Source organism: Capsella rubella, unplaced genomic scaffold (genome assembly GCF_000375325.1).
Source record: "Capsella rubella cultivar Monte Gargano unplaced genomic scaffold, Caprub1_0 scaffold_5, whole genome shotgun sequence".
Taxonomy (NCBI): domain Eukaryota; kingdom Viridiplantae; phylum Streptophyta; class Magnoliopsida; order Brassicales; family Brassicaceae; genus Capsella; species Capsella rubella.
Window position 1 is genome coordinate 8,118,598 of NW_006238919.1, and position 27,764 is coordinate 8,146,361.

Below are 27,764 nucleotides of genomic sequence, written 5' to 3' on the forward strand. Positions count from 1 at the left end.
AAAGAATTAATAATAATACATTTGTTTTTGTCTTCTCCTCGAGGCTCGCATGTGTCTCTTCTCCCTCCGTATCAAACGCTGTCGTTTTGACGCCACTAAATTATTTCAACACTTTTTCTCGAAATCTCACCGAACGTTTTTTATTTTCTTTCCTTCTGTTTTCTCGAGAAAATATTGCTTTTTCCTGAGAAAATCCATTTTCTGTAGTTCACCTTCTTTTTACCCGCTTAAATCCAGCGATTACATCCGGCTCATTAGCAGCTTCTTCACGAACAGACTGATGGATCGGAGGAGGGCGGGCAGCCCAGTGTATGGTCGCCAGTGGAGCGAATCATCGAACAGTACGGAAGCGACATCGCCGGCGATGTCTCCTGCTCACCGGAAGCAACTCGGAGGTATTGGAGGTTTCTCCACCGTCAAGCGGACTCAGAACGTAGCTGCCAAAGCGGCTGCTCAACGATTGGCTAAGGTTATGGCCTTGCAGAACAAAGACAACGGAGACGAAGATGATGATGATGAAGACGAAGATCTAAGTCTCAGATTCGCATCTCCTTCTCTTAAACCTGCTCGTCATGCTCCTTCTTCTCTTTCCTCCACTGGAAGCAATAGCAGCAACGGAAACAGTAATTTGCCGGCGGTTTCCTTCGCTCCCCGAACTAGATCGCCGTCGCCTGCGGTGAATTCCGTCTGCTAGCTTACACAATTAGTTCAGATCAGCTTGATTTGATTGTGTTATGAACTCTTTTTTCTGGGCTTGGTTTTAGCTTGTGGTGAATTTTTGGTTCTTTAGGGCTAATTGGTCTCTCTTTTTTTATGCTTTGAATAGTTAGGCAGGAACTTCGCTGAACAAGTGCCTTCAGTGCGTTCTGCTTCGGCCGGAAGGCCGTCAATGTCTGCTAGATCCACGACCCCGACTCCTAATCTAATGCCGCCTAGCAGGGTGTCCGTGAAAACTCCGGTTTCTATTCCACCACTTGATCCTCCAACTAGGAGCAGAGATAAAAGGTGAAAACATTTTTGTTTTTCACTTTGAAGTTTCTAACAATTGTGCTTCCTATTATAGTTCTCAAAAGTCAATTGAACATGTGGCTTGGTGGAAAATGTCAAACACAGTTTGGTTAGTCTTTGGAGTTGTGTATAATATGATTTTCAATTGACTAAATATTTATCCTCAAAAGCCTTATAATAGGGCTTATTATAAAGTTCCATGAGAAATGGGAAGTCAATGGGTTCCTTGATCAAAGATATAGTGATCCCCACTGGTTTTGGCTGTACTGCTTGCCTCTGATTTTGGATATTTAATGTTTTAGGTTTTTTGCTGATGTACCATCAGTAAATTCAAAAGAAAAGGGTGATCAGCGTGAAGCTTCAGCTCTTCGTGATGAAGTATGTGATTGTTACTTTTAACCCTTTGGGGTATCTGGTCAATTTAATTACATATTGGAAATTATAGCTAAATCAGAATTTGTGTACCAGTCAGAAGAGTTGACTTGAGGCTGATTCATTTTTAAATGCAGCTGGATATGCTACAAGAGGAGAATGAGGTTGTATTGGACAAGGTTTGATCTCTGTTACTGAATTTTATTTACATAAATAAAGCTGTTCACTTTCGTTGGGTATAACATTCATACTTGATTACAGCTTCGTCGTGCGGAAGAAAAAAGGGTGGAAGCAGAAGCTAGGGCTAAGGAGCTTGAGAAACAGGTTTTTGAATTAGCTGTCTTTTGTACTAGTTGTATTTTGAACTAGTTGTCTTGAGTAGTCAATTTTGTTACTGATGCTGTGTCTTAAAAATCTAAGGGGAAAAAAACGTACTCCACTTGTGTAAGTCTCTATGTATATCTTGTTGAAGCAGACTCCCACCTTGTTGTTTCTGGTGCATCCTTAGATTTGTTATAAGGAGAAAATATAAATATGAACCATTCGGTTTAGCACATGCAGATATTAATTTTGTGTGTTTAAATTTTACTTTGAAACACGTATCTAAGTATTGGCATCTGTACAAGGTTTCATTTGTTTTTATTTTTGGTTCCAAAAGGTTGCCTCTCTTGGAGAAGGAGTGTCTCTGGAGGCGAAATTATTAAGCAGGTGGGAGCTTGTGCCTTCTTTAGCTTCTCTTTGTTGTTCCTTTTTCTTACAATATATGGTGGTAGTTTTGATTGCTCACGTTGACTTGTGTGTCTTTCTATAGGAAGGAAGCAGCATTGCGTCAAAGAGAGGTTAGTGTGAACAGAAGTGTCTTAAAGCTCAGATGTAGTCTTCTCTTAGTCGAGTTTCTTTCTCCACCATTCTAATCCCATATCAAAGTCTTAGATAGACACTTTATGTAAAGCATACAATTTAAGGTGTGCAGAAAATTTGTACCTGTTTCAGGCTGCTCTAAATGCTGCAAAACAGAAAAAGAGTGGGAAAGATGAGGAAATTGTTTCCCTACGTGCAGAATTTGAGGTAAGGTACACTGATGTACTGGTTACCATGAGTGTACCACTTTTATTTTTGCATGAAGAAACCATGTCTTATTTTTCCGTCCTATGTTCAGAATTTGAAAGACGAGGCTACAACTGCTGCTGAACGGCTTCAGGAAGCAGAATCTGAAGCGAAGTCTCTTCGCACAATGACTCAAAGGATGATTTTAACACAAGACGAAATGGTTTGTTGATAAAGCTTGGGTCTTATTATCTATCTACTAATCTTTTATTTATAAGTTTCTGACTTCATGAACTATTGAATCTTCTAGGAAGAAGTAGTCCTGAAGAGATGCTGGCTTGCCCGGTATTGGGATTTGGCTGTACAACATGGTAGGTGATTCATCCATTTTCTGAACTAAAGTAAAGAAAATATTATCATGCTCCAATAGTAATTTAAGACACCTGGTCACATACTTGTGGTGTGGTAGGTATACATCACGTTGACACATATTTGCTTTTTCTATGGTGTGCTTCTGTAGGTATCTGTGCGGATATAGCACCATCTAGGCATGAGCACTGGTCAGCATTGGCTCCTCTTCCATTTGAGCTCGTCACCTCTGCCGCACAGAAAGCCAAGGAATTATCCTGGGATAAAGGCTCGTTTAATATCTGCTATGGTTTAAAATGTTATTATTGTACTGTTGCTTGCAAAAATTTTGTTTACCAGCATATGAAATAATGCAGGTAGGAATGATCGGAGTAAGGTTGCTAGAGATTTGAGTGATTTAACTGGAGAAGGAAATATTGAAAGTATGCTTTCAGTTGAGATGGGATTGAGAGAGCTAGCATCATTAAAGGTCCAATTGTTTCTGAGTTATCTATAAGCGTTGTCACCTAGCAAAGATCTCCAAGGAAAATGTTTTAAAATTTCCTCTCTTTTATGAAATTCAGGTCGAGGATGCTGTTGTGCTTGCATTCGCCCAGCAGAGAAAACTGAGTTTGGTTCGTCAAACTGTTTCTGGTATGTATGTATTTTTGCGAGCTATAATTGCTGCTATTGCACAATGAGAAATATATGCCTTTTGCTTTTTGTCGCTTCTATTCTTAGAGTGCTTAAATGAAGGATGATCAACCTGTTGTCTTTTTAGATACTTAACACTTGTAAGCTCGTTATAAGAAGGTGTAACTAAAAGCAAACAAATTTAAGCTTTTGTTTTCTCTTTATCTTACAGATTCCAAAGGTCATGGAGAATCCAGATTTATCGATGCATATGGTAAGGAAAAAGTCTATCTAACCCTGAGATAGAGGTCTTTTGTTCTTTTTCTTCTCTTCTCTTTGTTGTCGACCCCCTCAGCACCTTGTTAGTTGTGTAAGGGCTGCACTAAGTATAGCCACATCTTTAACAAAAATAACAATAGTATAGCGAAAACCGCCGGTCCTTGACCTAGTGCATGAGTTGATTTAGTAGAGAAAATAGTTGAAAATAAAGAACCTGAAAACTCTTGACTGGGTTAGAGATATAACCATCAATGGTACCTGATAGGATTGTGGTTTCAAATTTTACCTTTGCCCTACACATAAATTTTTTGTATGTAGACGTAATCAACCATATTATGAAATTTTCTTACAATGTTGTTATACTGTTTAATACAGAACTGGGTGAGGCGGAACAAGAAGATGTTGCCTTTAAGCAGGTACTTTAACACATACACGCATTATACTTAAAGCCTAAATCTTTCATCAGTTCACTTGATTTTTATTCGACTACACTTTATTCATGGTGTACATCATTATAACATAGATAGGTCATATCCGAGAAAAAGTAATCACATGGATACATCAATTGGAACACATCTGGATATTGTTAGTTTATGAGTCCAAGCAATGTAGATCTTTGCTTATCACTTTAAATAAAGATATCGTCTTGATTCCTACAAAAACATAATGCAGGCATGGCTGATGTACTTCTGGGGCAGAGCTAAGTTACACGGTGTGGAAGAAGACATTGCAGAGGAACGTGTCCAGTTGTGGATCAGCCGTAGCAGCGGGAAATCTCAGACAACCTCTCATGATGCCTTGGATGGTAAAATCAGACTTAGCTATTTCGTTTTCATTATCTGATTTTTTTACTCCAGTTCGGTTCAGAATGATAAATTAAGTTTTTCATATTGCTCGTCTTCAGTGGAAAGAGGGTTGATAGAGCTAAGGAAACTGGGAATAGAGCAACAGTTGTGGGAAGCTTCTCGAAGAGAAATCGATCAGCTTCCTTCTCCTACTTCTTCGAATCACGATGTTGATGCTGATTCATAGTAAAGTCTCTTCCTCTCTTTTGGTAAAAGAAAGATTCGTTTTGTATATTTCTCTTCATGTAAGTTTCACGAAGAATCTATGTGTGCCATTGTTTTTCTTTGTTCCCTTTGTGTACACTCGAGTTTGTAAGCTTTGGTATTCTTATTTTCACGATTAAGTCCAACAATTTTGGGAAAAGAAAGAAAAAAAGTGTGAGTTACTGTAAGATATCGAAAACACTCATCACAATAAAAAATCAGTCTTGTCCTCGCTGTGTAATAAAATAACCTGGTCCAAGTCTTATGGCAGAAGAAAACCATGCTTCGAAGATGGAATAGAAAAAGTGAACAAGTACGAACATCTACCAAATCAGACACTTGAAACTTTATTCAACTCTACCAAATCCTGCATTTTTTGTGTGTGGCAAATTCTCCATGGTTCCCGAACAATCAATATCCCAAAAACAAAGAGATTAGAGTACAAATACGAACTAAATTGGACTCAAATTCAATAACACTTAAACGAGAGAAAGAAAAATAAATCACTAAAAGAAAACTTCTTTCCTTCTACAATATTGGAATGGGATCTTCCATGGCTTCTTCAGCAACATACCCACCAGCACGTCCATTGGTACCATTTAATACAACCACACTTCCTTCGGCATCCACATCAACAATCACAGAATCTCCTTCTTTAATGTCCCTTGAAAGCATCTTCTCGGCCATGCTATCCTCCAAAAGCCTCATAATCGCTCGTCTAAGCGGCCTTGCTCCATAACTCGGGTCGAATCCTTCATCCACCACTCTCTCTTTAAACCTCTCAGTCACCTGAAGCTCAATCTCTTTGACCTCAAGTCTCGTTATCACTTCTTTAAGCATAATATCAGCAATCTCCTTGACTTCCAGCTTAGTCAACTGTCTGAAAACAATCATCTCATCTAACCTGTTCAAGAACTCCGGTCTGAAATACTGTTTTAGTTCCTCAGTCACTAAGCTCTTGATTCTGTTGTAGCTGCTGTCTTTCTCGTCGTGGTCAAGATCAAACCCAATTCTTCTACCACCTTTTTCAATCACACTGCTTCCTACATTTGAAGTCATGATGAGAAGCGTGTTCTTGAAATCGACAGTTCTTCCTTTGCTATCAGTTAGTCTACCATCTTCCAGGATCTGAAGCATCATGTTGAAAACATCAGGATGGGCTTTCTCGATTTCGTCAAAGAGAACAAGTGTGTAGGGCCTGCGTCGAACCGCCTCGGTTAACTGACCTCCTTCTGTGTATCCTACGTATCCAGGAGGTGAACCAATGAGTTTTGAAACTGTGTGTCGTTCCATGAACTCACTCATGTCAAGACGGATCATTGCTTCTTCTGAACCGAAGTAGTAAGCAGCCAAGGCCTTGGCAAGCTCTGATTTCCCTACACCAGTTGGACCAGAGAAGATGAAACTGGCGATAGGACGGTTAGGGTTCTTGAGTCCAACACGGGCACGGCGGATAGCCCGACTGATGGCTTTGACGGCTTCATCTTGGCCGATGACTCTGGTGTGAAGAGTCTGCTCCATTTGGAGAAGACGGCTAGATTCATCAGATGAGACTTTTTCTACTGGGATTCCTGTCCAGGTCGCGACAATGTGTTGGATGTCGGATTCCGTGACAGTTGGACCTCCTTCCTCAGCTTCATTCTCGGCTTTGCTCACTTCTTTGCCTTTAGCTAAAACAGCAGCTATCTCAGCCCTAAGCTCTATTTCACGGTCTCGATGAGAACCAGCCTATTGCAAAAAGAACTCAGAAACTGTAAATATTAATCTTGGTTATATGGAGAGTAAGAAAAACTCAGTGTCGATACCTTCTCAAAGTCTTGGCCTCGCACAGCTTCATTCTTCTCCTTAGTGATTTGCCTGAGTTGCTTTTCAAGCTCTCTAGCTTCCTCAGGAACCTAAACAAATAATACTTTCTCTGAATCAGCACAAGTAGCTATTATACACAGAATTTTTGGTAATGAGTAAAACATGCCATATGTATGAACCTGAGCATGGCGTAGCCGAACCCGAGACCCAGCTTCATCAATCAAATCAATTGCTTTGTCGGGAAGAAACCGATCACTGTCCATTCAAAAGAAGAAGCTGGGTTGAGATTATGCTGCAATGTGAGTAAGATAATCGCAATGTTCTGTAATGCTTAAAGACTGAGATAAATAAAAGACAAAAACCTGATGTACTGATGTGACAGTTGTGCAGCAGCAACCAAGGCCTCATCAGTATACCGAAGTTTGTGGTGGATCTCATATCGCTCACGCAGACCGTGCAAGATCTGTATAGCTTCATCTACAGTTGGTTCAGGTACCTTGACAGGCTGAAACCGTCTCTCCAATGCCGGATCTTTCTCAATGTGCTTCCTGTACTCATCCAATGTTGTTGCACCAATACACTACCAATAAAAAAAATATTTTAGAAAAACTAAAGTTTTTGGTTCTATTAATTTATATTTTGACATAACTACACAAATAAATAAAAAATAAAAAATTTACCTGCAATTCACCTCTTGCAAGAGCTGGCTTTAAGATGTTAGCAGCATCGATCGCACCTTCAGCGGCTCCTGCACCAATCAACGTGTGCACTTCATCAATAAACAGAATTATGTCATCACTCTGCCTGATTTCCTCCATAAGCTTCTTCAATCTTTCCTCGAATTCTCCACGGTATTTCGTTCCAGCCACTAGAAGACCCATATCAAGGGTTATAACCTGACAAAAATGTAAAAGTAAATTACGTGAAGCATAAAACACACATATTTATGCACTCTAAGTCTCTAACTAAATATCTTAAATTCATTATTAATTATCTAGCGGGAGAATATTTACCGTCTTCCCCTCAATTGTTTCAGGAACATCACCACTAGCAATTCGCTGTGCAAGTCCTTCAGCTATTGCTGTCTTACCAACTCCAGGTTCTCCAATAAGACACGGGTTGTTCTTGGTTCTTCGAGCCAAGATTTGGACCACTCGTTCGATCTGTGGCTGCCTTCCAACAACCGGATCCAGCTTACCCTGCAACAGGAAGTGAAAAAATAATAATCAGCAGAAACCTTCATGCATTAACATGGCATTCTCTTCAAAATGAGTAAATTTTTTCATTACCTCCTCTGCTAATTTAGTTAAGTTAGTCCCATACTCTTCTAGTGTTGGCATTTTACTGTTACTGCTGCTTCCTCCACCAACGCTTGCTGTGACTTCATTGTTTTCCCCAACCATACGTATAACCTGAAAATTGTTATATGAATACCCAAAATGTTATTGCGAAATGGTTTACTAAGATAGGACATTATTATTAGAATCCAGAACTGGTGCATTTACCTGCGTCCGGATATTACTAGGATCTGCACCCAAATTCTCCAAGACACGAGCTGCCACACCCTCCCCTTCACGAAGAAGACCAAGCAAAAGGTGCTCTGAACCAATGTAGTTATGCCCTAGAATAAAAATTCCCAAATTGATAAGAAATGGTTAGTTACATCAGTAAAAAATAGGCTTATGAATTGCACAACACATAACACGCTCCAAACCTAAATATTATTAAATAGCAACAGATCCTTACCAAGTTGTCGAGCTTCTTCTAGTGACAACTCCAGGACACGCTTTGCACGAGGTGTAAACGGGATCTCCACTGCCACAAATCCACTGCCTCTTCCAATGATCTTTTCTACCTCTACACGAGAATCTTTAAGATTGATCCCCATGGATTTAAGAACCTTTGCAGCAATCCCAGTCCCTTCTCCAATTAGTCCCAACAATATTTGCTCAGTTCCAACAAAGTTATGGCCAAGTCTCCGAGCTTCCTCTTGAGCAAGCATTATGACCTTAATTGCTTTCTCGGTAAACCGCTCAAACATGGCTTTTGTTACACATCGTTTACCTTTATCTTTCCGTTTTGGGATAGAAAGTTTAGACATAGAAAACCAATCTTGACGAGGCCTTCCCATAATATCCAATGGATTGGTAGCCCTTAACCCTGCGAAGCTATGTAATTTCAAAACAGGTGCCTGACAACTGTACATCATCTTCACGCACCCTCTCGGTTTTCTGTATTCTTTGGACTGCACATGCCTTCCGGAACCCAAAAAAGGAACTGCAAATTGAGCTACCAACCTACCCATAATGCGGAGTTGGAGTCTGCATTGGGTAATGGTAAAACATAAGTTCTAGCACTATATTGGCTTAAGCAAAAATACCAAAAAACACAGATAAGTTTTGTGCTTTCACTGAGTACAAAGATGAATTAAAAACACAAACATCATATAATGACAAAGCTACACCAACACGCAATCAAAAATCTGTGCATACAGGCGATGCTGAGTATAACAAATGCCAAACACTGCTACTCAGTTCCTATTTAACCAAAACAGAGAATGAGCAAAGACACCAACTTTGACTTTGGGAAGTGTTAGCGTCACACTAGAAGACAGATAAGGATATGCATTAGTGAGAACATCAGCCAGTCAAAGTGCTATAACTTTGGGTATACAAACAAATATATCTCTTAAACACAATTACCGAAAGAGCTCAGGCAGGTACATAAATACACCATTTCAATTCACCAGCTGAGAGTAGAAGAGTGTTACGAAGCAAAAGAAACAAAACGATAAGTCTCTTTCAAAATTAAGCAATCAAGCATTCATCTGTAAACAAATCGATACGCGAATACACAACACAACCCTAATCTCAAAGTAAGCATTTTTGCAATTCAATACAACCAAATGCAAGAGTACCCAGATTCCTGAAACACAAAATGAAACAGCCGAAACAAATGAAACAAAACGCCATGAAAAACAGAAGAAGATAAAAAGACTCAACCTTTTAAAATCTCACACAACAGAGAAAGAGAAACCTAAAATGCTTTGTCAATGAACCACAAGAACCCACAACAACAAATGAAGAAACAGACTGAGTAAAGAGAGTGAGTGTAGGAAAGAACAGAGTGTTCGTACCGTCGACGCCTTTTGGATAGAGAAGTGGGAGAAAGCGAGAGACTCGTTTTAAAAGGTCGGCCCGTCTGGGGAAAGAGATAGGAAAGCGAAGAAGATGATACGAAGAGCTTTTTATCTCTCTCTCTTTCTCGCATCGCCGCCCTTCATAGATTAAACTACACTCACCTACCAAAGCTGCATATCAACCGTTAGATGATACAGAGCCTTTTACACCGTCAGATTTAACTACTTTTTCACGAGTCAACCTCAGTGGGAATCTTGGTCCCAAAGATAAGGGTTTGTGAATTGAGTTAAAGACCGGTTTCGTCCGAAAACTCCGTCAAACCGGAAAAAAATCAAACCGGAAAAAAATCAAATAACATGTAAACAAACCAAATCAAACCGATTTATCAATAAGTATATTTTTCATATCATCTAGTTTCATTGGCTAGCGAGAGATTGTAACGGTGTCGTCGTCGCCAAACGATTTGCCTCTTCCAAAAGGTTCTTTGATTGATTTCTCAGTGCTCCTTTTTTGCGTGTTTCAGCTTCCTTCTTGTTTACGATCTGATTCCATTGTGAGTCTCTCTTTGTTTCTTGTTCGATTGTGAATTGAGGAAATGGCGATTCGAGATCTATACGTATACGGTTTTTTTTTAATTTCAGTTCGACTAATTTGAGAATGTCACAAGATCAGATCGATTCGTTGACAGAGTTTTGGGGGTTTACGATCTTATTCCTCTAGATTCTCGAAATTCGATTCCTTTACATCAGATTTGCCTAATTCTATGTCCTTCTGAGTTTTACGATCTTCTGTGTTATTCTGTGATCTTTCAGTTTCTTGGCCACAATCGTTTTGAGTTTGAGATTTTGACTTGTCTTTTGCAAATGGGATCTTTTGGTTTTATGTGTTGCATAGTTCTACTGTGAATTGGTTTTGGGTTTTGATTTCAATTCACTTTCTGATAGGGAAGTTTTCCTTTTTTATGTTTGCTGTTACCTTTTTCTTATAAACAAGGATGAAGATCGATTTTGTTGGTTTAGAACATAGAAAGCTTTGGTGGTTTATAGGTTTACCTAAGGGGAGATAAGTTTAGAACAGAGAAAGCTTTGGTGGTTTATAGGTTTACCTAAGGGGAGATAAGTTTTTTTTCTTTCTATTTGTGACTTTTTACTATGTTTCTATTATCTCCCAAATTATCATAGTTGGGTTTGAATACTCTGTTTGTGTGATTCAGTGTGTTTGGTAACTCATTGACTGATAGCATCAATCTTGTGATGGAATCTTGGGAATTGAGGGGTTCAAGAGAGGGTTGATTGATTAGAATCTCATATTTATGGAGAGAATAAGAGAATTGATGTGTGTTTTCATATCTCATATTCTATAAGCTCTTCAGGAATAAGGACTTTTGATTGACGTTCTTTATCTTGTTTAGGGCACAGCAAGAATGGAAGAAGAGTATGAGAGTCGTCGAGTGAGGAGATGGGAAGAGTTGGACACTGACATCTTAGTAAGAATTTTCCAGAAGTTTAGCGTCTTCGAGCTGACTTCTGGATTAGCTCATGTTTGTAGAGGATGGAGAGCTGCTTGTTGCGATCCGATTCTGTGGAAGACTCTTGATTTGTCACACATGAGATCTAGTTTCATCAAGATCCCATTAGAGCCTTATGTCTATGTTGAACGCCGATCTGATGAGGCCTTGACCCGCATCCTGAGACTCTCCATGAGCCTTAGCGGAGGAAACACCAGGACCTTGATCTTCCATTTCAACTTGTTTCTGAGTGATGATCAGCTTACTTACACCGCAGAAAGGTATGTTCCTTTTCTTACTTCCCCTTAGTTTTCTTCCAAATTGTTCCATCAAAGTATGGCCAGAGTTCTGTTTTCTGTTAAATCTGTTGGTAGAACAGAATTTTGGTTTAGTTTGGTTATTAAAAAATCACTCTCATCAGTTTTCAGAAAAAGTTTGGTTCAGTTTTTGGTTTGGTTTAAGTTATATGCCCTGTCTTAGTCAAAATTGGTGAATTGCAATTGAGTTGAATCTTCTAAATGCTAAAAGTTCAAAAATTGGCTGTACTCAATATATGCAGGTGTCCAGGGTTGAGACGGGTTGTCCTGCCGGCTTGGAACAGAATAAAGAAGACTGGTATATGCAAAGCGATAAGAATCTGGAAAGATCTTGAGTCACTAACAATGCCGAGCATCGCAAACCCGCCTTATCTCTTAACAGAAATCGCCAAGAACTGCAAGAATTTTAAAGAGCTCAAGATCATGGGTCCATTTGAGGTCTTCTTTGCAAACACACTTATCAGCTGCCTCCCAAATCTCAAAATCCTCAGCCTTAGATGCTCAGCGATAAAGCAGGAAGCGCTCTTGAAAATCCTTGACGGATTACCGAGCCTTGAAGTGCTCAACATATCACACTCTCACCTCGTGGAGTACAGCGGTTGGCAACCGCAGCAGAAGGTGATTATTAGAGAGCTGGATAAGACGATAACGGAGAAAACGGGGAGGTTGAAGAGGTTCTTGACTTGTATGGAGCACAAGACGTGTGTGATGTGTCAGAGGACAGAGAACGATGAAGGGATAGTGAGATGGTATAAATACGAGGAAGGAGAGTGGAAGGTTGATGAAGTGACTTCTCTTCATCTTTGATGATGTCTTTGTGATTTTTTCTCTTTGTGAAAACTTTTAACTTTCTTCTTTGTTCATTTGAGTTGATTTGTGGGTTGTTTTGATATAAACGTATTATGTGTATATATATGTAGGCAAATGCGAATGTTTGTTTGTAAAACTTGTAGTGATCAACTTTGGATCACCAACTTTGACACAAGTAGGAAAATAAAACATTAAACTTTTCAAATGTTACAGTGTTTTGTGTCTATAGCTTTTGTTTATTAAACTTTCTGAAACAGACATAGAGAAGAAAATAAATGTTGAAAAGCAAGGTTAATATGATTTTATAAAACTTTACAATAACTAGTCAAAATGTGAACTAATTTTTAAAAAAAGGTATAAACGATTAGCTCATAAACCTTTTCCGATTATATATACAACAACTTCATAAAAAAAAAAAAAAAAAAAAAAAACATGCATGTTACATGCTCAATTCATTTTTTCATCACAAAAAAAATGGCACTAAAACTGCGTTTTGTCGCAGTAGTTATGCTATCTCAAACTCATTTTTTTTTAATCACTATTTATCGAAGATTTACAAAAATGAGTTAATGCGATATAGAATAATTAGTATAACCTACTCCAAACATAGATTACATGAGTTATAATCGAACCATCCGAAACCAAAAACCATAGAAATCCGCAGTCTTTGGCCACTTAAAACATGTTTACGTACGTAGTGAGTTTACTCATTGTCGTTTGAGTTTACAAATCTCAACTATAATCTGTGAATAGTCGAAAGTGCAAAACCATTCTTAACTCTAGCATAATCAATATTATAGACCAAACGTTTTGCTTAAATAATTTAAACTAAACTGGTATGTCTGGTCTCTCTAACCAAAATAATTAATCTAAAATACATATAAGATTAGTCACATTTAGTTTGCAATCATCTCTACCTATATATCTCTTACCTACCACTCGTCTCGAACGGCCTCACCGAACAGTCCGAACACTATTTTATTAAACTCACCCATAAACACTAGTTAGGTGTAACTCGATCTTTTCTTTAATAAAACGTTTTGAATATTCTATGTATACTACCAAAAACAAATATATTTTTCAAATTAAACAAGTACCTCTAAAAATACTATATTTTATAAATTATTCGTCTTTGACGACGAAGACTATCAAAAACGTTTAAAAATCTGGTTGCGTAATTGACCAATTGTTTGTATTTTCAACCAAATACTGTATAAATAATAATATTTTATGTTTAATTCTCGATTCCAAAATTAATTATAAAATCTGAAAAAATTAAAACACATAAACTTTACTGAAGATTCTTTAAGCTCCTCTGAACAGTGAACCACCGATTCTATCTTTCTCTCTCTCTCTCTCTCTCTCTTCTCGATTTAGCTTAATCATGGTTCTGCAAGTATGGGAGACGTTGAAGGAAACGATCACAGCTTACACCGGGCTTTCTCCAGCTGCGTTTTTCACCGTACTTGCTCTCGCTTTCGCCGTTTATCAAGTCGTCTCCGGTTTCTTCGTCTCCCCCGAAGTTCACCGGCCTCGTTCTTTGGAGGTTCAGCCGGAATCTGAGCCTCTTCCGCCGCCTGTTCAGCTCGGAGAAATCACTGAGGAGGATCTTAAGCTATATGACGGCGCCGATTCTACAAAGCCCCTTCTTATGGCCATCAAGGGTCAGATCTATGATGTTACTCAGAGCAGGTAATAGTTACTTGACGATCTTTACTACTTCATGGAAATTATTATTTGAATCCTAACTATCACAACTAGGATACGATTTCAATCCAGGTAGTTTCTAGATTTTAGGGTTTATGTTAGTTAATCATGTAGATAAGAATTTGGGGTTTTGTTGTTTGTTTGATTACAATCTCGGATGCTCGTTTAAGTTAATTCCTTTAAATAAAGCTGAGAGCTTTTGGTTATCTAACTTGGTCTGACCTTTTCTGGGAATTTGATGAATATTCTCTGCCTTTTGTTCATAATGTTCGTTTGTTTTTGCTTTTGCATCATACTTAAAGCCCAAATCTTCCATCAGTTCACTTGATTTTTATTCGACTACACTTTATCTTCCATCAGTTCTCTGCCTTTGGTTCAGAATTATCATTTGATCCCATCATGTTTTGAGTGAAGTTCTAGCTAACATTGTTGGTAGTCAACCCAGTTGCGGTCATATCCCTTAGTTGTATGTATGCATATCGTTGTTTCTTTTGTGCATTGTTCATGAGATGTACTACATATCTATATGAATCATACTCTCATTTCCCATTAACATAGTTTTTCAATCGTCAAACTCAACTTGAGTCTTACTACTGGGTCACAAACTCTCTTGGCATATGTTCTTTTTGTACAGAATGTTCTATGGACCAGGCGGGCCATATGCTCTGTTTGCAGGGAAAGATGCAAGCCGAGCTCTGGCAAAGATGTCATTTGAGGACCAAGACTTGACTGGAGATATCTCAGGCCTCGGTGCATTTGAGCTAGAGGCGTTACAAGACTGGGAGTACAAGTTCATGAGCAAGTATGTCAAAGTGGGAACCATTAAAAAGAAGGATGAAGAAGGCAACCAAAGTTCAGAAGCTTCGGAAACAAAGGCTACCTCTGCAGAAGGTCTTTCTACAAACAGTGAACAAGAAGCTTCCGCAGTTACCAATGATGAAACTTCGAAAGGCATAGACGAGAAAATCACGGAGAAGAAGGATGTTGCAAATGATGATGATGATGATGCTGCAAAGGAGTAAAGCCAATGTAATCTTGAGAAAGTAGTGGGATTTTTCCATGGTTTAAGTATGAGTCGTATATATAGCTCAAGGTGGAAGAAGCAAGCTGAATAAAAAATGGTGGCTTGGTGTGTACTTTTTGGATCTTATATAATGACAGCTCTAATTCTGGTTATGGAAGCTTCAAATTTCATTATTTCTACATCGATGTTTATTTTTATTATAGCAATTTGAGGTTTCAAGATAAATAAACACCTACCGTTTTTGCATTTTTAAAAACATAAAAATGTTTCATTTATTTACCAAGCAATTTTTTAAACAATATGTTACACCATTTGATTATTTGAGGAATATTTCCTAAGGAAAAAAAAACAAATAGGAGGAAAAAAAAAAAAAAAAATAATGAATGGAAAATATTACATTGGTCAAACTAAGTATGACTTCTCGGCTTCAAATTATTGATCCAAAATTTTCAAATTCAAATATCATATTATTTTCTTCCCTCTTAGTCTCTGTCTCTCTCTGTATCCCTCTCTCTCCCTCTCGAAGGTGAAGAAACCAATGGGGGTGAAGTATCTGTGGGATGTTTTGGAGCCTTGTAAGAAGACTTTCCCACTCGATCATCTTCAGTGAGTTTATTATTGCTTCTTCTCTATTTCTCTTTTAACCTTACTGGGTTTTTTTAAAAAGACCAAGTCTTTAACGAGATCTAATCGCTGTAGAAACAAAAGGGTATGCGTGGATCTCTCGTGTTGGATGGTTGAGTTGCATAAAGTGAACAAATCTTATTGCGCCACCAAAGAAAAAGTTTATCTTCGGGGATTCTTTCATCGACTCCGAGCCCTAATTGCCCTAAACTGCTCCATCATTTTAGTCTCAGGTAATGTAATTCTACCCTTCTGTTGTGCAATTGCCTTCAGATTAACCAATTTTGGGGTTTTTTTGTAGCTCAATTTCTGTCATTTCGCTGGTGGGTTTGTTGTTTATGCAGCGTTTGTATCGTTGTTATCATTGCGAATAGTTGTAGCAGAAGAAGCATGAGTGATCAAATCAGTTCTGAGTTATTGATGTTTTGTGATAAAGAATTGGTTTTTTCTTATGGTATTTGATCATACTTGACTTGTTGCAATGTGCCTTGTAATTGTAGATGGTGCAATTCCCGGAATCAAAGTACCAACTTACAGGCGTCGGTTGAAAGCAAGATTCGAGGTACAATGATGTCAAATGAGGGATTAGTGGTTTTATCGTTGCATATGATTGCTAGTTTTCGGAATAGTTATCGGTTTTTAATGCTTTATTGGTTCAGCCAGGTCGCTGACGATGGCGTTGAACCTGGTAAAGAGACTTCACTCAAAAGAAATATGGGGTCCGAGTTCTCGTGCATCATCAAAGAGGCGAAAGTTATTGCATCAACGCTGGGGATACTTTGTTTAGACGGGTAATTCTCCACGACTGTTCACTTAGAATTGACAATGTGACTATGGTTCTGAGTGTTTTGCTGTAATTATGAAAGGGTTTTCCACTGTAACACATGGACTATCAAACATATATGGTCTAGTTTCTTGTTTGAGAGGCCTAGTAATATTGATAACTAGATTCTCATATGTGTTTTTCCTTCAAATGTAGGATTGAGGAGGCTGAGGCGCAATGCGCACTGCTAAATTCAGAATCCTTATGTGTAAGACACATTTTTCAGCATTAATCAGTTTCTTGTTCGTCATTCAGTTAACACAATTATCAATAATAACTTATGGTTTTCATGATTATCCGTAGGACGCCTGTTTTAGCTCTGATTCAGATATCTTCCTTTTTGGTGCAAAGACTGTATATAGAGAAATATGCCTTGGTGAGTGGAGAGAGACTCTTTAGCCCTGTTGGTTTCTTTTGCCGTCTGATATTTGTTAATGGTATTATATGGCCTAATAAATTTGCCAATGAACTAGGTGAAGGAGGTTATGTTGTTTGCTATGAGATGGATGACATCAAGAAAAAGCTTGGTCTTGGACGGAACTCATTGGTAACTTAACTGCGTCTCTTTAAGTGATCGGCTTTATATACTTAACCCTGATCTTTCGTTTTTACAAAGCTTCACCATGTTATTATAAAACGATTTGATTGGTAGAAGCATGAATGCATACTTGCAAAAGGTGGCATGTGATATTTTAGCTTATATTATTTTCTCAATAAACTCAGGGGAGATATGACTGTGAGTATGAATGGTTCCACTACAATGTTGTAGCTGTGAGGGCTAAATTCCACTAGTTGCATCAGTAGACAAGAAAACCAGCTGCACATTGTTATCTATTATTCCATTCGTCAAACAACTTTGTGATCTTAGATATGCTTCATCAAATGGTAAGGTTATTTATACAGTGTTTTATTGGGTGGTGTTCCAGATAGCTCTAGCGCTTTTGCTTGGCAGTGATTACTCTCAGGGAGTTCGTGGGCTTCGTCAGGTATGTTCATGACTCAGGCTTTTATATACCTCCATCTATCAGGGTTGTGTATTATTCTAGTTTGTATGTTTTATCAATAGTTGGAATACAAATGGCTCACGATAAAAATAAAATAAAAATCTTGTTTGTACAGGTGAAAGCTTGTGAGATTGTTAGGTCGATTGGAGAAAATATTATTCTTGAAAAGGTTGTCTCAGAAGGACTTGCCTTTGCGGAAAAACCTAGAAAGCCTAAGAAGCAAGTTAAGCCTTCTGTGTGCAACAAAAAGGGGACCTTACCTTTGGTGGTTATAAATGGTACTGAAAGCAACAACTTATTTGTGTTTTGTTAATTGACATGCTTGACTTATCCACTTAATTGATTTTGGTGGTAACCCAAACAGAGTGTTTTCTTATCAAAAGCTCTTTCCGTAATTTCAACTTGTTGTAGGAAAAAATCGTGATCCAGAAGGACTGGAACAGATCAAGCAGGTGATCGATGCGTTCATGAACCCCAAGTGCCACCAAGCAGGCTCTACTACAGTTTCCAGGTTAATACTTATTTCCATTTCTTTGGTGTCAGTCCTGGGAATCTGGGATGATAATTCTGCTTCAGACTATACATACCTACTCTTAGAGCTACCACGTACATATCCCCATTTTTTGTAGCAACAAGCTTATAAGTCTGTTAAGCCTGGAGATTAGTGAACCTGGAAAGCATTCATTCATATTTCGGATGAAGGAAGTGATATAATATTAATACTGCTTTTTCAGGGCCCTAGCTGAATTCTCTTTCCAGCGCACCAAGCTTCAGGAGATATGTCATCAGTACTTTGAGTGGCCCCCTGAGAAAACAGGTATTACTTTGGATTTACAAATTTCTTATTCCTTCTAGGTTGCATTTGCAGACATTGTACAGAACCAATTGTGAAACTAACGTTTCTCCTTTTTCACTATCTTTCATTTTAGATGAATACATACTTCCTAAAGTTGCTGAAAGAAATCTGAGAAGGTTCGCTATTTTGCAATCAAGATCAACTGAGGTTGAAGTTAACCTTCATCTCGATAAGGTTACCTCTCTCTCTCTCAGGCAGGTTTAACGTTAGAATTTACTCAAACATGAATTCATCAAATTCAGACGGTACACATGTTAATATGAAACTTTTGGTTTTGTTTTGAGTTTAAAGAAACCAGCAGCTTAAATTTAACTGGTTTTCCCTTACATCAATCAGTTGGATGTTAAACTATAACTTGTCTTAACCCTTGCCAAAAAAATCCTTGCAGCCACAGATGCGAGAGAAGTGTCCGGTGTCTGAAATCATAAAGACTCGCAAAGTACAGGGAAGAGAATGTTTTGAAGTCTCATGGAATGATCTAGAAGGGTTAGAGACGTCCATTGTTCCTGCTGATCTTGTAGAAAGGTAATGATAATTATCATAGTTTGACCTTCACCCATTTACTCAAGACTGGGAATAAAGTTTACTAGAAATCTAAACATTTGGCTCAAGTGATTGACATTGATTAAACTTGTGTTCTTTGGCCTTTAAATCCAAAAGCTTAAAGCAGTATGAACCAATAACTGAAATAGTGTCTAGAGTAAGCAGATCTTCATGTAAAAGTATCAGCTGTGGACTAAACTAGATGCTAGAAACGCTCCTGTCCAGTTATTTAGTTTGGTTTGGCTATAAAAAATTCATAGAAGAGTAATTGTTTGGCTAAATATGGAACGTCAAAACAAAACTTAATAAATCTACTTAGCCAAAGCTTCTGGTTATATATCACATAACACCAAACATGGTTCAGTTTTTGATTGCTGTTCACTGAATTACTGTTCTCGTTCTGGTTTTTCATATTTATATCTCGTTTCTTTTCAGGGCTTGTCCTGAGAAGATCATAGAGTTCAAGGAGAAAATGGCAGCAAAGAAGAAGAAACCGAAGCCGAAACAAAAACAGAAGAATACTAGTTCACCGACCAAATCTTCTTCTCTTACCGAACTCAGCCTCGAACTCCAACACCTTACTCTCAACACAACCTCTGTAGTAACTACAAGCACCCTAGAAAAAGCTGGGCAAGAAAAAGAAAAACAAGAAAATTCCAAGAAACATGACTACTTGTGTCTTATTGATTCACCCGAGAGAGAAAATAGCAATAACGCTTGGTCGGAAATGGATAGATTCAGTGTTGGTCCAAGTTCTTGTTCATTGTATCCGGAAACAGAAGTCATTGATCTGATAAGCCCTTGTCCAGAAACTCGTCCACCCAGAGTGTCAAGAAGTTATCAAGAAAAGAAGAGCCATGATCAGCAACTTGAGAGTGTGATTGAGCTGAGTGATTCAGAGACAGATGATGAAGAACATTGCAAAAAAGCAAGAGAGCTTAGGATGTTTCTTCAAAACATGAGGAAGGACATTATACTCTGATGAAACAAAACTGGACGATGATCATTTAAGATAACTACATATATCTATGCATTGTAAGAATAATAAATGTTACGAGTTCTTTAATCTGATTAATTAGTTATTTTCAAAGTAAAACCAAATTTATATGGCTACTGGCCTACTAGTAGTAGTAAACTATTAAGCTCTGCTCTTTGATTTCATCTCCTTGTCTACCTAGCTGTCTTCTTCTCACTGTTGGAATCGTGACTAGTCTTAGATCAATCACTTCTAAGGTTTAAGACGACAGATTCTCGTAGGCAGGTCTTGTTCGGTCGCCAGCCGTGATGTTTCCTAAGAATTCGGTTGTAACGGATTCAAGCGCGTGTGGAATCTTCGGCGTCATTACCTTCTCGTGCCTCAGTTTCTGGGGAGAGATTGGCAAACGCGGCATCCTCGACCAGGTCCATTTCTCCAATTCACATACGCCGTCGATTCCTTGGATGTTGTTTTTTTTTAAGTGAGGCATTGGTTTAGCATCTGCCGTTGACATTGGTGTCTTTTTTTTTGTTGTTGTTGTTGTTGTTGTTGTACAGAAACTCATCCGAAAGCTTGTGCATATAAATATAGGGCTAGTGTTTCTGCTTTGCTGGCCGCTGTTCAGGTAATACGGAAGGAAAGTGATGGACCAGCTTTGCATTTCAGCTTTCATCAGTTAATCCCAATACCCAATTATTTCAGTTCTGGAATCCAAGGAGCGCTTTTTGCATCTCTTGTCACTGGACTCAATATAATACGGATGCTATTGCTTGGCCTGGGAGTGTACCACGACGAAGGAACCATAAAGTCAATGACCAGACATGGAGATCGCAGGTAGCTTAATCACACAAAAGTACCCTACCACATGCCTCTTAGTATTTGACTTAACTTGGATGAACTCAATTTTTTAACTATCTCTTAGTAATTTTGGTTTTTATGGTCAAGATTCAGTTCTACTCTTTATTATTGCTTTGTGTCATTTCACAAAGTGTCTATAGTTGCTCTCTGCATCAGGGAACTACTTAAAGGACCTCTTTATTATGTACTGTCAATCACAGTGGTCTGTATCGTCTGTTGGAAAACATCCCCAATCTCGATTGCGGTAATATGTAACCTTTGCGCAGGAGGCGTCTTGGAACAGAGAGGCTTCCTTACAACAGAAACAAATCATTTGCTGGTAGCATTGGAATGGCCACCGCCGGGTTCTTAGCTTCTGTTGGGTATATGTACTACTTTGCTTCATTTGGTTACATCGAGGCTAGCGGGGGAATGATTCTTCGGTTTGCCGTCATCTCTATAGCATCAGCTCTTGTGGAATCACTCCCCATAAGCACTGACATTGACGACAATCTCACCGTCTCCTTAACCTCTGCATTGGTCGGTTTTCTACTCTTTTAATAGTGCACCTCTCTTTGTTTTGTGTCATCAAATAAAATATAAGGGTCGAGCTTGTTTGCCCTGTGGTGTGGAGCTAGGTAAAACTGCATTCAGAATCACCATCTACTTGTATATTAGTGTAAAATCTCATACTGTTGTTGTCCATGGATGTTAATTTTCAGCTGAAACTGCAGCTAGGTACAATGTTTTAATGTTCTATCCATTTAGTGAGAAATATGACGACTTAACAGACGTTCTGCAAATTGTAATAGATAAACTACATGAGATCTTGCACTTGGATGAAACGGAAAATCCAAGAAGCGTCACCAACAGGAGCCTTTTGGTTTGCAATACATGGCATCCTACACCACAGCTTCCGCAGCCTCCACTATCACTACTTCAAGGCATTCCGACTCTCCTATAAAAAATTTAAAGTGTTCCAACTCTTTTGCAGTTCCTTCATAACCGAGAACACGCAACACCTTCACTTGGAACGTACGCATGGTCACATCGCCTGTGTAACTATGGCCAGCCCCTGGAGAAGCATCAAGAAGATACATGTTAAGGATCAACCACTAAGTCCCCCCTCTCTCTCTCTCTCTCTCTCTCTCATGGGTTTTACTAATGATATATTACCTGGATGATTAGAGTTTCAAGCTTTGGAGACTGCTCAATCAGATACGGCAACAGTTTCCAACCTTTTTCATTCTTACTCCCAAAAGTCAAGCTTACAAGATTATTGAACACCGGTAGAAGTAATCCACGTCCAACACATAGAGAAATCACCTTAAACACACATACACGCACACTTGACGTAAATATATATATACAAGCTCCCATTAAATGTTGTAAAGAAAGAAATCGGGAAACTTACATCAACAGAATCGGGAGAAAGATGCAAGGTCTCGACATTGCTTATCCCATTAATGAGACCCGTTATATCCGGCCTCACGACTCTTTTACTATACTGAATATCCAACCTAGCTTCGACTAGAGAAGCCAAGTTAACTAGTGGATAATCATACAAGGCATAATGGGAGTAGTCCAGGAAGAGTAGATTTGGGGCGTCAATGGACATAAAACTCATAGACTCAATTTCAAACTCATCGTACTGAACCACTAGTCTCTTGATGGTCTGACTCGTTATGCGGTATGGCCATCCTTCAAACCCGTCGTAATAAAGATATAACTCCTCGAGCACTGGACAGCCAGGGAGAAGTACATTACACATATCATCAGGTCGAATCAAGACTGATTCGAAGATGAGAATCTTAAGCGCTGGGAGAGACGCTTCTGGAGGAAATACTTCAACAGTAACTTGCGTTCCAAGTCTAAGTTTAACTAGCGTCTTGCTCGTGAAGAGCTCAGAAGGTATCAAGGCCTGAACACTGGTCTCTAGACTTAGGTCCAAAACACCACGATCTAAGGCATTACATACCCAGCGGACCAGATGAGCGGACTCACTGTAATAGTCATGAATGTGGCATTTGAGAGAGAATCTCTTGATAGGCGAACCGCATTGCAAAGCGAGAGTTGTATCAACAAAATTCCTGAAGCTCTCCCGCATCACACCCATCTCTTCTTCACCCTCTTCCGGTTGCAGCAAGTCAGAATCATCAAAATCAAGATTATGCACCAATGCAAACACGTTCCTCCACTTTTTCGAGAGAAGAGATGTTGAAGCAGCAAGTTTGGTCGGAACTGAGGACAAGATGACGCCCAGAACCTCATGAGGGAGGCAGCTGATCGCATCTCTGGAGCCAGTAGACAGCTTTTTGGTATCCATACAAACAGAGACAACCAACGTCTTCCTTAAAAGTGCCTGAAAGATGAAGAGAGCTCAGAGTGATTCAACTGTCTTGCATGGATTTACCAGTCATATGAAATTGAGGCTACCGGTGGATGTCTTCGCACAGAGGATGATGTATATATATATATCGGGGGTCTTCGATTCATAGTTTAGGGATTAATTAGATGAAACATTTACATAAAGATATACACATTAAAAATTGTCAATTATAATTCTCCATGATAACGGTTTTAACATTAAGGAATGTTGTTTATATTTAATTGCTAAATGTAATGTTATAATTTGAAGAATACATGTACAGTAGTTGTTGAACCTGGTTTTGGTCGATGACGATTAGGTTTTGTACGTTGTTCATTAGGCAATGTTGGAAACGGATGTTCTTAGCGAATCCATTACTGGGCCTGGCCCATTACTTTATTCTCACTCCATTATTGGGCCTGGCCCATGACTCTGAGATCGAGTTCTGTACTTTCATTTTCAGCTAGTTTTCTTCTCTTTTGTTGATCATACGTATTTCTACAATATTGCCTTGTTTGATTCAATTTAACTATAGCGTCTACCTCGCGGAAGATTTTCTTACTGAAAGAGTTTTAAGTACTGTACCATATTGTAGTTTAATACTTTGGAAATTATTTTGTGGTTTTGTTAAGATAGCACAAATATATTTAAGAAGGTTTAGAGTTTGAATATATCACTTTTTTTTTTGCAGTGTAATAAAAAACAATGACAGGGGGATGTTTCAAATTGGATAGATTCATCACCGGTAAACAAAACTTTTTATATGCATGCATGATGACGACAAACCAAAATGGTACCAATAGAAAACGAATTCACGAGTGACTCTTTCCAAGAAAGACACTTAAATCTTTTATTTTCAAGATTGTTTATTTTTGTTAAAGGTCAATAAAAAGTTTTGTGAAGAGGTGTGTATATTCACTAATTAAGTAGTATATATATCTGCTTATTTCTTTAATAAAAAAGCTTTGTCTAACGATAAAAAAAAAATCATAGTATAAAATGTCTATTTTTTAACTCTAAAAAAACCAAAGTTGGAAAGAAAACTTAATAAAAAAACGAAATTTTATGTACATGGTGTTTTCTTTTTTCCTATAAAAAAAACTTGACAATAACAAAAAACAAAATATTGTCTAACATTATCAGGAAAAAAATCTATAAAAAATGTTAGAAAAGAAAAACATGTTTGGTAGACAACAACAAAAATGAAAAGAAATGAGTAAAGACATGATTGGTCCACGACTTTTTAATACATTGTTGACTTAAGTTTGTAAGCAAATCCATAAGTTGTAATGTTGTATATTAAACCAAACTATACATATTTTGTAACTGTTTATATATAAACCACTTCTCTGTTTTTTTTAAATTTTAATTAAACTTTCTTCTGTCGACACCTCTTCTTGTTGTCACAATTTGATATTTGGTCAACCTCTCTCCGCAAAAAGAGGTAGAGAGTTGACTCTAGTGATAATTTTTTATTCAGTGAATAACGAATTCATTTCTATTATCTCTTTAAATGGTAATATATTTAAACATAGTAACAGGAATGATAATTTATATAGTTCATAAATTAACTAGTAATAATAGTTCTTAATTGTTATCAGTTATATATTTTAGGTTCAGCTGAATATATTAGGTAAGCCACTTCAATTGAATTTAATTATGATATTTTGTATATTATTGCATAAATTCATTCTTCAAAATTTTGTTCTATCAAACTTGACGGCTTTACAAAAACAATAATGTATTTACTCTTTAGCTAAAATGTTTTAAGTTTACGTAGTAAAAATGTGTAACCTAGTTATTCTTATTCACTTTACTAACCTAATTCTTCATCAGTGAAATAGCTCAACGCCACACACCATAAAACCCATATAAGTTCATCATTTTTGTTTTCTCTAATTAACATCTAAAGCAAAGTATATGTCAATATCGAGTTTTGATAGGTAATTGTGTCATTGTATGATTAGACCCTAACAAAACCATGCTAAATAAGTCGTGTGGCACAGAAAGCAATATTTGGAATCTTCAGTTAAACACAACAGTGAATGTCAAGATAACACTAATCCGCAGCTAACGTCATCACAGTGTCGGCTACCTAAAAATATTCCTAACCTCTCCCAAAGTTCCAAGGTCTATATTAAGAATCGTTTCCTAAATTGTCACAAAGCTTGTTAAATGTTTTGTAATAGTGTTATTCTTTTCATTGTTTGTATTTTACTTTTTTCCCTTTTTTCATGCTGTAGAAGTAATATACACTAAGGCGATAAATAAATGTAATGTGTATATGCTATTACTAATAGAAAATTAAGTTGTTTAAGTGAATGTTGTTATACTAATGAATTTTTTGTTTATAATATTATATATCATCAAATCACACGAAGACGTCACTAATATAAATCATTTAAGTTGTTTGCACTTGTCAAACCAATAATGTAATTATTTTAATAATGTCATAAACAAGTATTTCTTATAATAAAAATAAACAAATATGTAGGACAAAAACAAAAGCCAATTAACCAATGACTTACTATATGTTTATATTTTATAATAAGAGTTTATCTTGAGGAAGGCAAGTAGGAATTAGTTTAAAATTTCAAAAAAAAAAGTCTATCCTTGGAAAATTTAACTAACTTGTATAGTTAAGTTAGATTATTTCTATTCACAACCAATAAGAATAATTCACAACATCACATGCTAATAATGTAATTTAAGTTTTGATAGTATATATTGGTGGATTACTGTAAAAAGAATGTCCACTAATGCATAATTTGGTGGACTAATCACAATTGCAAGCCAAATATAATTGTGGTAGTTTAATTAAGTTAACCTCTAACATAATTTGAAAAGGCAAGCACATCAAAGAGTCTGATTGTCCTGAAATATATATAAAAAAAAAGTATTTATTTTGTGTCGACAAAATATTAATTAATAGCATTGTCGTATTGAAATCATGACATGAAAATTCAAAGTGTTCGGCTCCACCTATAAAATTTAATAACTAAAGATTTGATGAAGTGTTTCGTGTGGAACAAGTCCTCTTTCATATAAATAGTTCTACTTATATATATATATATATATTAATATATACACAAGTATGAATTACATATTACTAATATTAGTTTCATTTTATTTAAAATAATAAAAAGAACTTGACCATCAAAACTGTCTATATATATATTTCCCCCTTTCGAATTACGTATCTGTGTCAAAAAGATTGTCATCACCAATATACATATATTTTTTTATTGTATATACTTCCTTTTCAGTATCATTATACGTATATCTATATTCAAAATTAACTTAAGAAAATAAAAAGAAGATGGTGTATAAATCAGAAAAACCAAACCGGAAAATGAAATCAAAGGAGAAGCAAAGGAAAGGATTATGGTCACCGGAAGAAGATGAGAAGCTTAGGAGTCATGTTCTCAAATATGGCCATGGATGTTGGAGTACCATTCCTATTCTCACTGGTAACTCTTTGATTATAAATAAACATCTTGAGATCGTTTTATTTTGTCAAAGAAAGCAACATTATGGTTTTCAAATGTTATTTTTGATTTTGGAATATGATTAGGAGTTTAAATATATTAATAATGGGTTTACATAATACATATATAGGATTGCAGAGGAATGGGAAGAGTTGTAGATTAAGGTGGGTTAATTATCTAAGACCTGGACTTAAGAAGTCTACATTCACTAAAGAAGAGGAAACCACTCTTGTCTCACTCCATTCCATGTTGGGTAACAAGTAAGCCTTTCAATTTTTGTGCTTTCAAATAGATTACAGCATTTAGAAAGATATTATTTTTTGGTTTAAGACTTTACAATTAAGAATTTTAATTACATAGGGAGTTTAAGACTTCTTCATGTTTATGGTTTATTTTCTTGGACTTTTTAATGTAGACTTAAAAACTGATACATTTAGGCATATTTTCATAATCATCCCTTTTTTTTGTTTGGTACTAGATGGTCTCAGATATCGAAATTTTTACCAGGAAGGACCGACAACGAGATCAAAAATTACTGGCATTCTAATCTAAAGAAGGGTGTAAGTTTGACAAAACATGTAACCACAAGAACCCCTCAAACATCTTCAGTCAAAAGCTCACTTGAGGCCCTGCAGAGCACAACTGAAAGATCATCTTCATCTATCAGTGTCGGAGAAACATTCAATGCTCAGACCCCAAGTTTTTTGCCAAGTCTCGTGTTCTCCGAATGGTTAGATTACAGTTTGTTTACGGATCAGTCACCTCAAAAGACTAGTTATGTTCAAAATAGTGTTGTACATGAAGAGAGACGATTCACTGGACCATGTGGCACTCTTTATTTGGAAGACAGCTCTTTGCCTGATTTCGTACCTACTTCAGAATTTTTGTTGGAGGATGAGATATCTGAGATCGAGTTCTGTCCTTCATTTTCAGACAATTTCTTGTTCGATGGTCTCATCAACGAGCTACGACCAATGTAAATGTGCTAAGAGAGATGCCCTAGTAACGTGTAGAAGAGTATAAAAAGAGAAAATAAATAAATAATAATTCGATTACACTAAACCAAATTTCCACATCCTTTTACGTTTTCATTTACTAGTTGACATGTTCGTTCCATTGACGATTTGACAGTGAAACATAAGTTATATTGGATTGGACTGCTCGGTCATTCTAGACCAGATTATGAAACTTTGTAAGA

General features: G+C 37.3%; 8 protein-coding genes across 15 annotated transcripts; 6 read left to right on the plus strand and 2 right to left on the minus strand.

The window, feature by feature from the left end:
- The first annotated feature begins 104 nt into the window (after positions 1-104).
- On the plus strand, positions 105-4,924 carry LOC17887175 (coiled-coil domain-containing protein SCD2). Of its 2 annotated transcripts, none has more exons than XM_006292164.2 (17): positions 105-676; positions 827-1,005; positions 1,311-1,386; positions 1,518-1,559; positions 1,642-1,704; positions 2,039-2,088; positions 2,192-2,219; positions 2,374-2,448; positions 2,540-2,650; positions 2,738-2,798; positions 2,948-3,064; positions 3,153-3,265; positions 3,360-3,429; positions 3,641-3,682; positions 4,063-4,103; positions 4,360-4,492; positions 4,592-4,924. In XM_006292164.2, exons 1-17 carry the CDS (start codon positions 281-283, stop codon positions 4,717-4,719), a joined length of 1,725 nt encoding a protein of 574 aa, XP_006292226.1. In that variant the 5' UTR covers positions 105-280; the 3' UTR covers positions 4,720-4,924. The 2 variants fall into 2 exon arrangements, with proteins under 2 accessions (XP_006292226.1, XP_023638470.1); XM_023782702.1 differs by having other exon boundaries at positions 591-676; positions 831-1,005.
- Positions 4,925-5,060: 136 nt separating this feature from the next.
- Positions 5,061-9,789, minus strand: LOC17886674 (chaperone protein ClpC2, chloroplastic). Of its 2 annotated transcripts, none has more exons than XM_006290197.2 (10): positions 9,679-9,789; positions 8,289-8,863; positions 8,048-8,163; positions 7,832-7,954; positions 7,556-7,741; positions 7,223-7,438; positions 6,905-7,122; positions 6,722-6,797; positions 6,542-6,631; positions 5,061-6,464 (listed from the first exon to the last, which is right to left on the minus strand). In XM_006290197.2, exons 2-10 carry the CDS (start codon positions 8,845-8,847, stop codon positions 5,265-5,267), a joined length of 2,784 nt encoding a protein of 927 aa, XP_006290259.2. In that variant the 5' UTR covers positions 8,848-8,863; positions 9,679-9,789; the 3' UTR covers positions 5,061-5,264. The 2 variants fall into 2 exon arrangements, with proteins under 2 accessions (XP_006290259.2, XP_023638469.1); XM_023782701.1 differs by lacking the exon at positions 9,679-9,789 and adding an exon at positions 9,545-9,586.
- A 297-nt stretch (positions 9,790-10,086) lies between these two features.
- LOC17886967 (F-box/LRR-repeat protein At3g48880) lies at positions 10,087-12,526 on the plus strand. Of its 3 annotated transcripts, none has more exons than XM_006291438.2 (3): positions 10,087-10,161; positions 11,094-11,470; positions 11,749-12,526. In XM_006291438.2, the coding sequence occupies exons 2-3, from the start codon at positions 11,106-11,108 to the stop codon at positions 12,311-12,313; spliced, it is 930 nt and encodes a 309-aa protein (XP_006291500.2). In that variant the 5' UTR covers positions 10,087-10,161; positions 11,094-11,105; the 3' UTR covers positions 12,314-12,526. The 3 variants fall into 3 exon arrangements, with proteins under 3 accessions (XP_006291500.2, XP_023639182.1, XP_023639181.1); XM_023783414.1 differs by lacking the exon at positions 10,087-10,161 and adding an exon at positions 10,180-10,235; XM_023783413.1 differs by lacking the exon at positions 10,087-10,161 and adding an exon at positions 10,247-10,380.
- A 1,086-nt stretch (positions 12,527-13,612) lies between these two features.
- On the plus strand, positions 13,613-15,226 carry LOC17885931 (membrane steroid-binding protein 2). The gene is made up of 2 exons (XM_006291732.2): positions 13,613-14,008; positions 14,658-15,226. Exons 1-2 carry the CDS (start codon positions 13,701-13,703, stop codon positions 15,043-15,045), a joined length of 696 nt encoding a protein of 231 aa, XP_006291794.1. The 5' UTR covers positions 13,613-13,700; the 3' UTR covers positions 15,046-15,226.
- Positions 15,227-15,541: 315 nt separating this feature from the next.
- Positions 15,542-19,979, plus strand: LOC17886989 (flap endonuclease GEN-like 2). 4 transcript variants are annotated; one of them, XM_023783479.1, is made up of 15 exons: positions 15,542-15,653; positions 15,747-15,904; positions 16,172-16,233; positions 16,335-16,462; positions 16,651-16,702; positions 16,798-16,870; positions 16,968-17,041; positions 17,218-17,265; positions 17,421-17,480; positions 17,614-17,776; positions 17,910-18,009; positions 18,233-18,315; positions 18,428-18,528; positions 18,749-18,879; positions 19,333-19,979. In XM_023783479.1, exons 1-15 carry the CDS (start codon positions 15,586-15,588, stop codon positions 19,877-19,879), a joined length of 1,848 nt encoding a protein of 615 aa, XP_023639247.1. In that variant the 5' UTR covers positions 15,542-15,585; the 3' UTR covers positions 19,880-19,979. The 4 variants fall into 4 exon arrangements, with proteins under 4 accessions (XP_023639247.1, XP_023639246.1, XP_006290780.1 ...); XM_023783478.1 differs by having other exon boundaries at positions 15,543-15,653; positions 18,743-18,879; XM_006290718.2 differs by lacking the exon at positions 17,218-17,265 and having other exon boundaries at positions 15,544-15,653; positions 18,743-18,879.
- Positions 19,980-20,063: 84 nt separating this feature from the next.
- On the plus strand, positions 20,064-21,503 carry LOC17886534 (farnesol kinase, chloroplastic). The gene is made up of 4 exons (XM_023783481.1): positions 20,064-20,298; positions 20,431-20,498; positions 20,576-20,707; positions 20,998-21,503. Exons 1-4 carry the CDS (start codon positions 20,182-20,184, stop codon positions 21,269-21,271), a joined length of 591 nt encoding a protein of 196 aa, XP_023639249.1. The 5' UTR covers positions 20,064-20,181; the 3' UTR covers positions 21,272-21,503.
- Positions 21,504-21,854: 351 nt separating this feature from the next.
- LOC17885926 (F-box/LRR-repeat protein At1g06630) lies at positions 21,855-23,036 on the minus strand. The gene is made up of 2 exons (XM_023783157.1): positions 22,125-23,036; positions 21,855-22,036 (listed from the first exon to the last, which is right to left on the minus strand). The coding sequence occupies exons 1-2, from the start codon at positions 23,034-23,036 to the stop codon at positions 21,872-21,874; spliced, it is 1,077 nt and encodes a 358-aa protein (XP_023638925.1). The 3' UTR covers positions 21,855-21,871.
- A 3,287-nt stretch (positions 23,037-26,323) lies between these two features.
- On the plus strand, positions 26,324-27,641 carry LOC17885710 (transcription factor LAF1). Its single transcript, XM_006292317.2, has 3 exons — positions 26,324-26,548; positions 26,697-26,826; positions 27,045-27,641. The coding sequence occupies exons 1-3, from the start codon at positions 26,398-26,400 to the stop codon at positions 27,544-27,546; spliced, it is 783 nt and encodes a 260-aa protein (XP_006292379.1). The 5' UTR covers positions 26,324-26,397; the 3' UTR covers positions 27,547-27,641.
- Positions 27,642-27,764: the final 123 nt, after the last annotated feature.

Excerpts from the sequence above, each read along its gene's own strand:
- LOC17885926 (XM_023783157.1), bottom strand. The coding sequence starts at position 23,036 with ATGGATACCAAAAAGCTGTCTACTGGCTCCAGAGATGCGATCAGCTGC. Across the intron at positions 22,037-22,124 it reads TTTCTCCCGATTCTGTTGAT|GTGATTTCTCTATGTGTTGG; the intron begins GTAAGTTTCCCG and ends TGTGTGTTTAAG.
- LOC17887175 (XM_006292164.2), top strand. The coding sequence starts at position 281 with ATGGATCGGAGGAGGGCGGGCAGCCCAGTGTATGGTCGCCAGTGGAGC. Across the intron at positions 1,560-1,641 it reads ATGAGGTTGTATTGGACAAG|CTTCGTCGTGCGGAAGAAAA; the intron begins GTTTGATCTCTG and ends ACTTGATTACAG. Across the intron at positions 3,683-4,062 it reads CAGATTTATCGATGCATATG|AACTGGGTGAGGCGGAACAA; the intron begins GTAAGGAAAAAG and ends TGTTTAATACAG.
- LOC17886967 (XM_006291438.2), top strand. The coding sequence starts at position 11,106 with ATGGAAGAAGAGTATGAGAGTCGTCGAGTGAGGAGATGGGAAGAGTTG. Across the intron at positions 11,471-11,748 it reads CTTACTTACACCGCAGAAAG|GTGTCCAGGGTTGAGACGGG; the intron begins GTATGTTCCTTT and ends CAATATATGCAG.
- LOC17886989 (XM_023783478.1), top strand. The coding sequence starts at position 15,586 with ATGGGGGTGAAGTATCTGTGGGATGTTTTGGAGCCTTGTAAGAAGACT. Across the intron at positions 16,463-16,650 it reads GGGATACTTTGTTTAGACGG|GATTGAGGAGGCTGAGGCGC; the intron begins GTAATTCTCCAC and ends CTTCAAATGTAG. Across the intron at positions 18,529-18,742 it reads TTAACCTTCATCTCGATAAG|CCACAGATGCGAGAGAAGTG; the intron begins GTTACCTCTCTC and ends AAATCCTTGCAG.
- LOC17885710 (XM_006292317.2), top strand. The coding sequence starts at position 26,398 with ATGGTGTATAAATCAGAAAAACCAAACCGGAAAATGAAATCAAAGGAG. Across the intron at positions 26,549-26,696 it reads TACCATTCCTATTCTCACTG|GATTGCAGAGGAATGGGAAG; the intron begins GTAACTCTTTGA and ends ATACATATATAG. Across the intron at positions 26,827-27,044 it reads CATTCCATGTTGGGTAACAA|ATGGTCTCAGATATCGAAAT; the intron begins GTAAGCCTTTCA and ends GTTTGGTACTAG.
- LOC17886674 (XM_006290197.2), bottom strand. The coding sequence starts at position 8,847 with ATGGGTAGGTTGGTAGCTCAATTTGCAGTTCCTTTTTTGGGTTCCGGA. Across the intron at positions 6,798-6,904 it reads CTGTCACATCAGTACATCAG|TGATCGGTTTCTTCCCGACA; the intron begins GTTTTTGTCTTT and ends TTGAATGGACAG. Across the intron at positions 6,632-6,721 it reads TTCGGCTACGCCATGCTCAG|GTTCCTGAGGAAGCTAGAGA; the intron begins GTTCATACATAT and ends TTATTTGTTTAG.
- LOC17886534 (XM_023783481.1), top strand. The coding sequence starts at position 20,182 with ATGTTTCCTAAGAATTCGGTTGTAACGGATTCAAGCGCGTGTGGAATC. Across the intron at positions 20,499-20,575 it reads CTTTGCTGGCCGCTGTTCAG|TTCTGGAATCCAAGGAGCGC; the intron begins GTAATACGGAAG and ends CAATTATTTCAG. Across the intron at positions 20,708-20,997 it reads ACCAGACATGGAGATCGCAG|GAGGCGTCTTGGAACAGAGA; the intron begins GTAGCTTAATCA and ends ACCTTTGCGCAG.
- LOC17885931 (XM_006291732.2), top strand. The coding sequence starts at position 13,701 with ATGGTTCTGCAAGTATGGGAGACGTTGAAGGAAACGATCACAGCTTAC. Across the intron at positions 14,009-14,657 it reads TATGATGTTACTCAGAGCAG|AATGTTCTATGGACCAGGCG; the intron begins GTAATAGTTACT and ends CTTTTTGTACAG.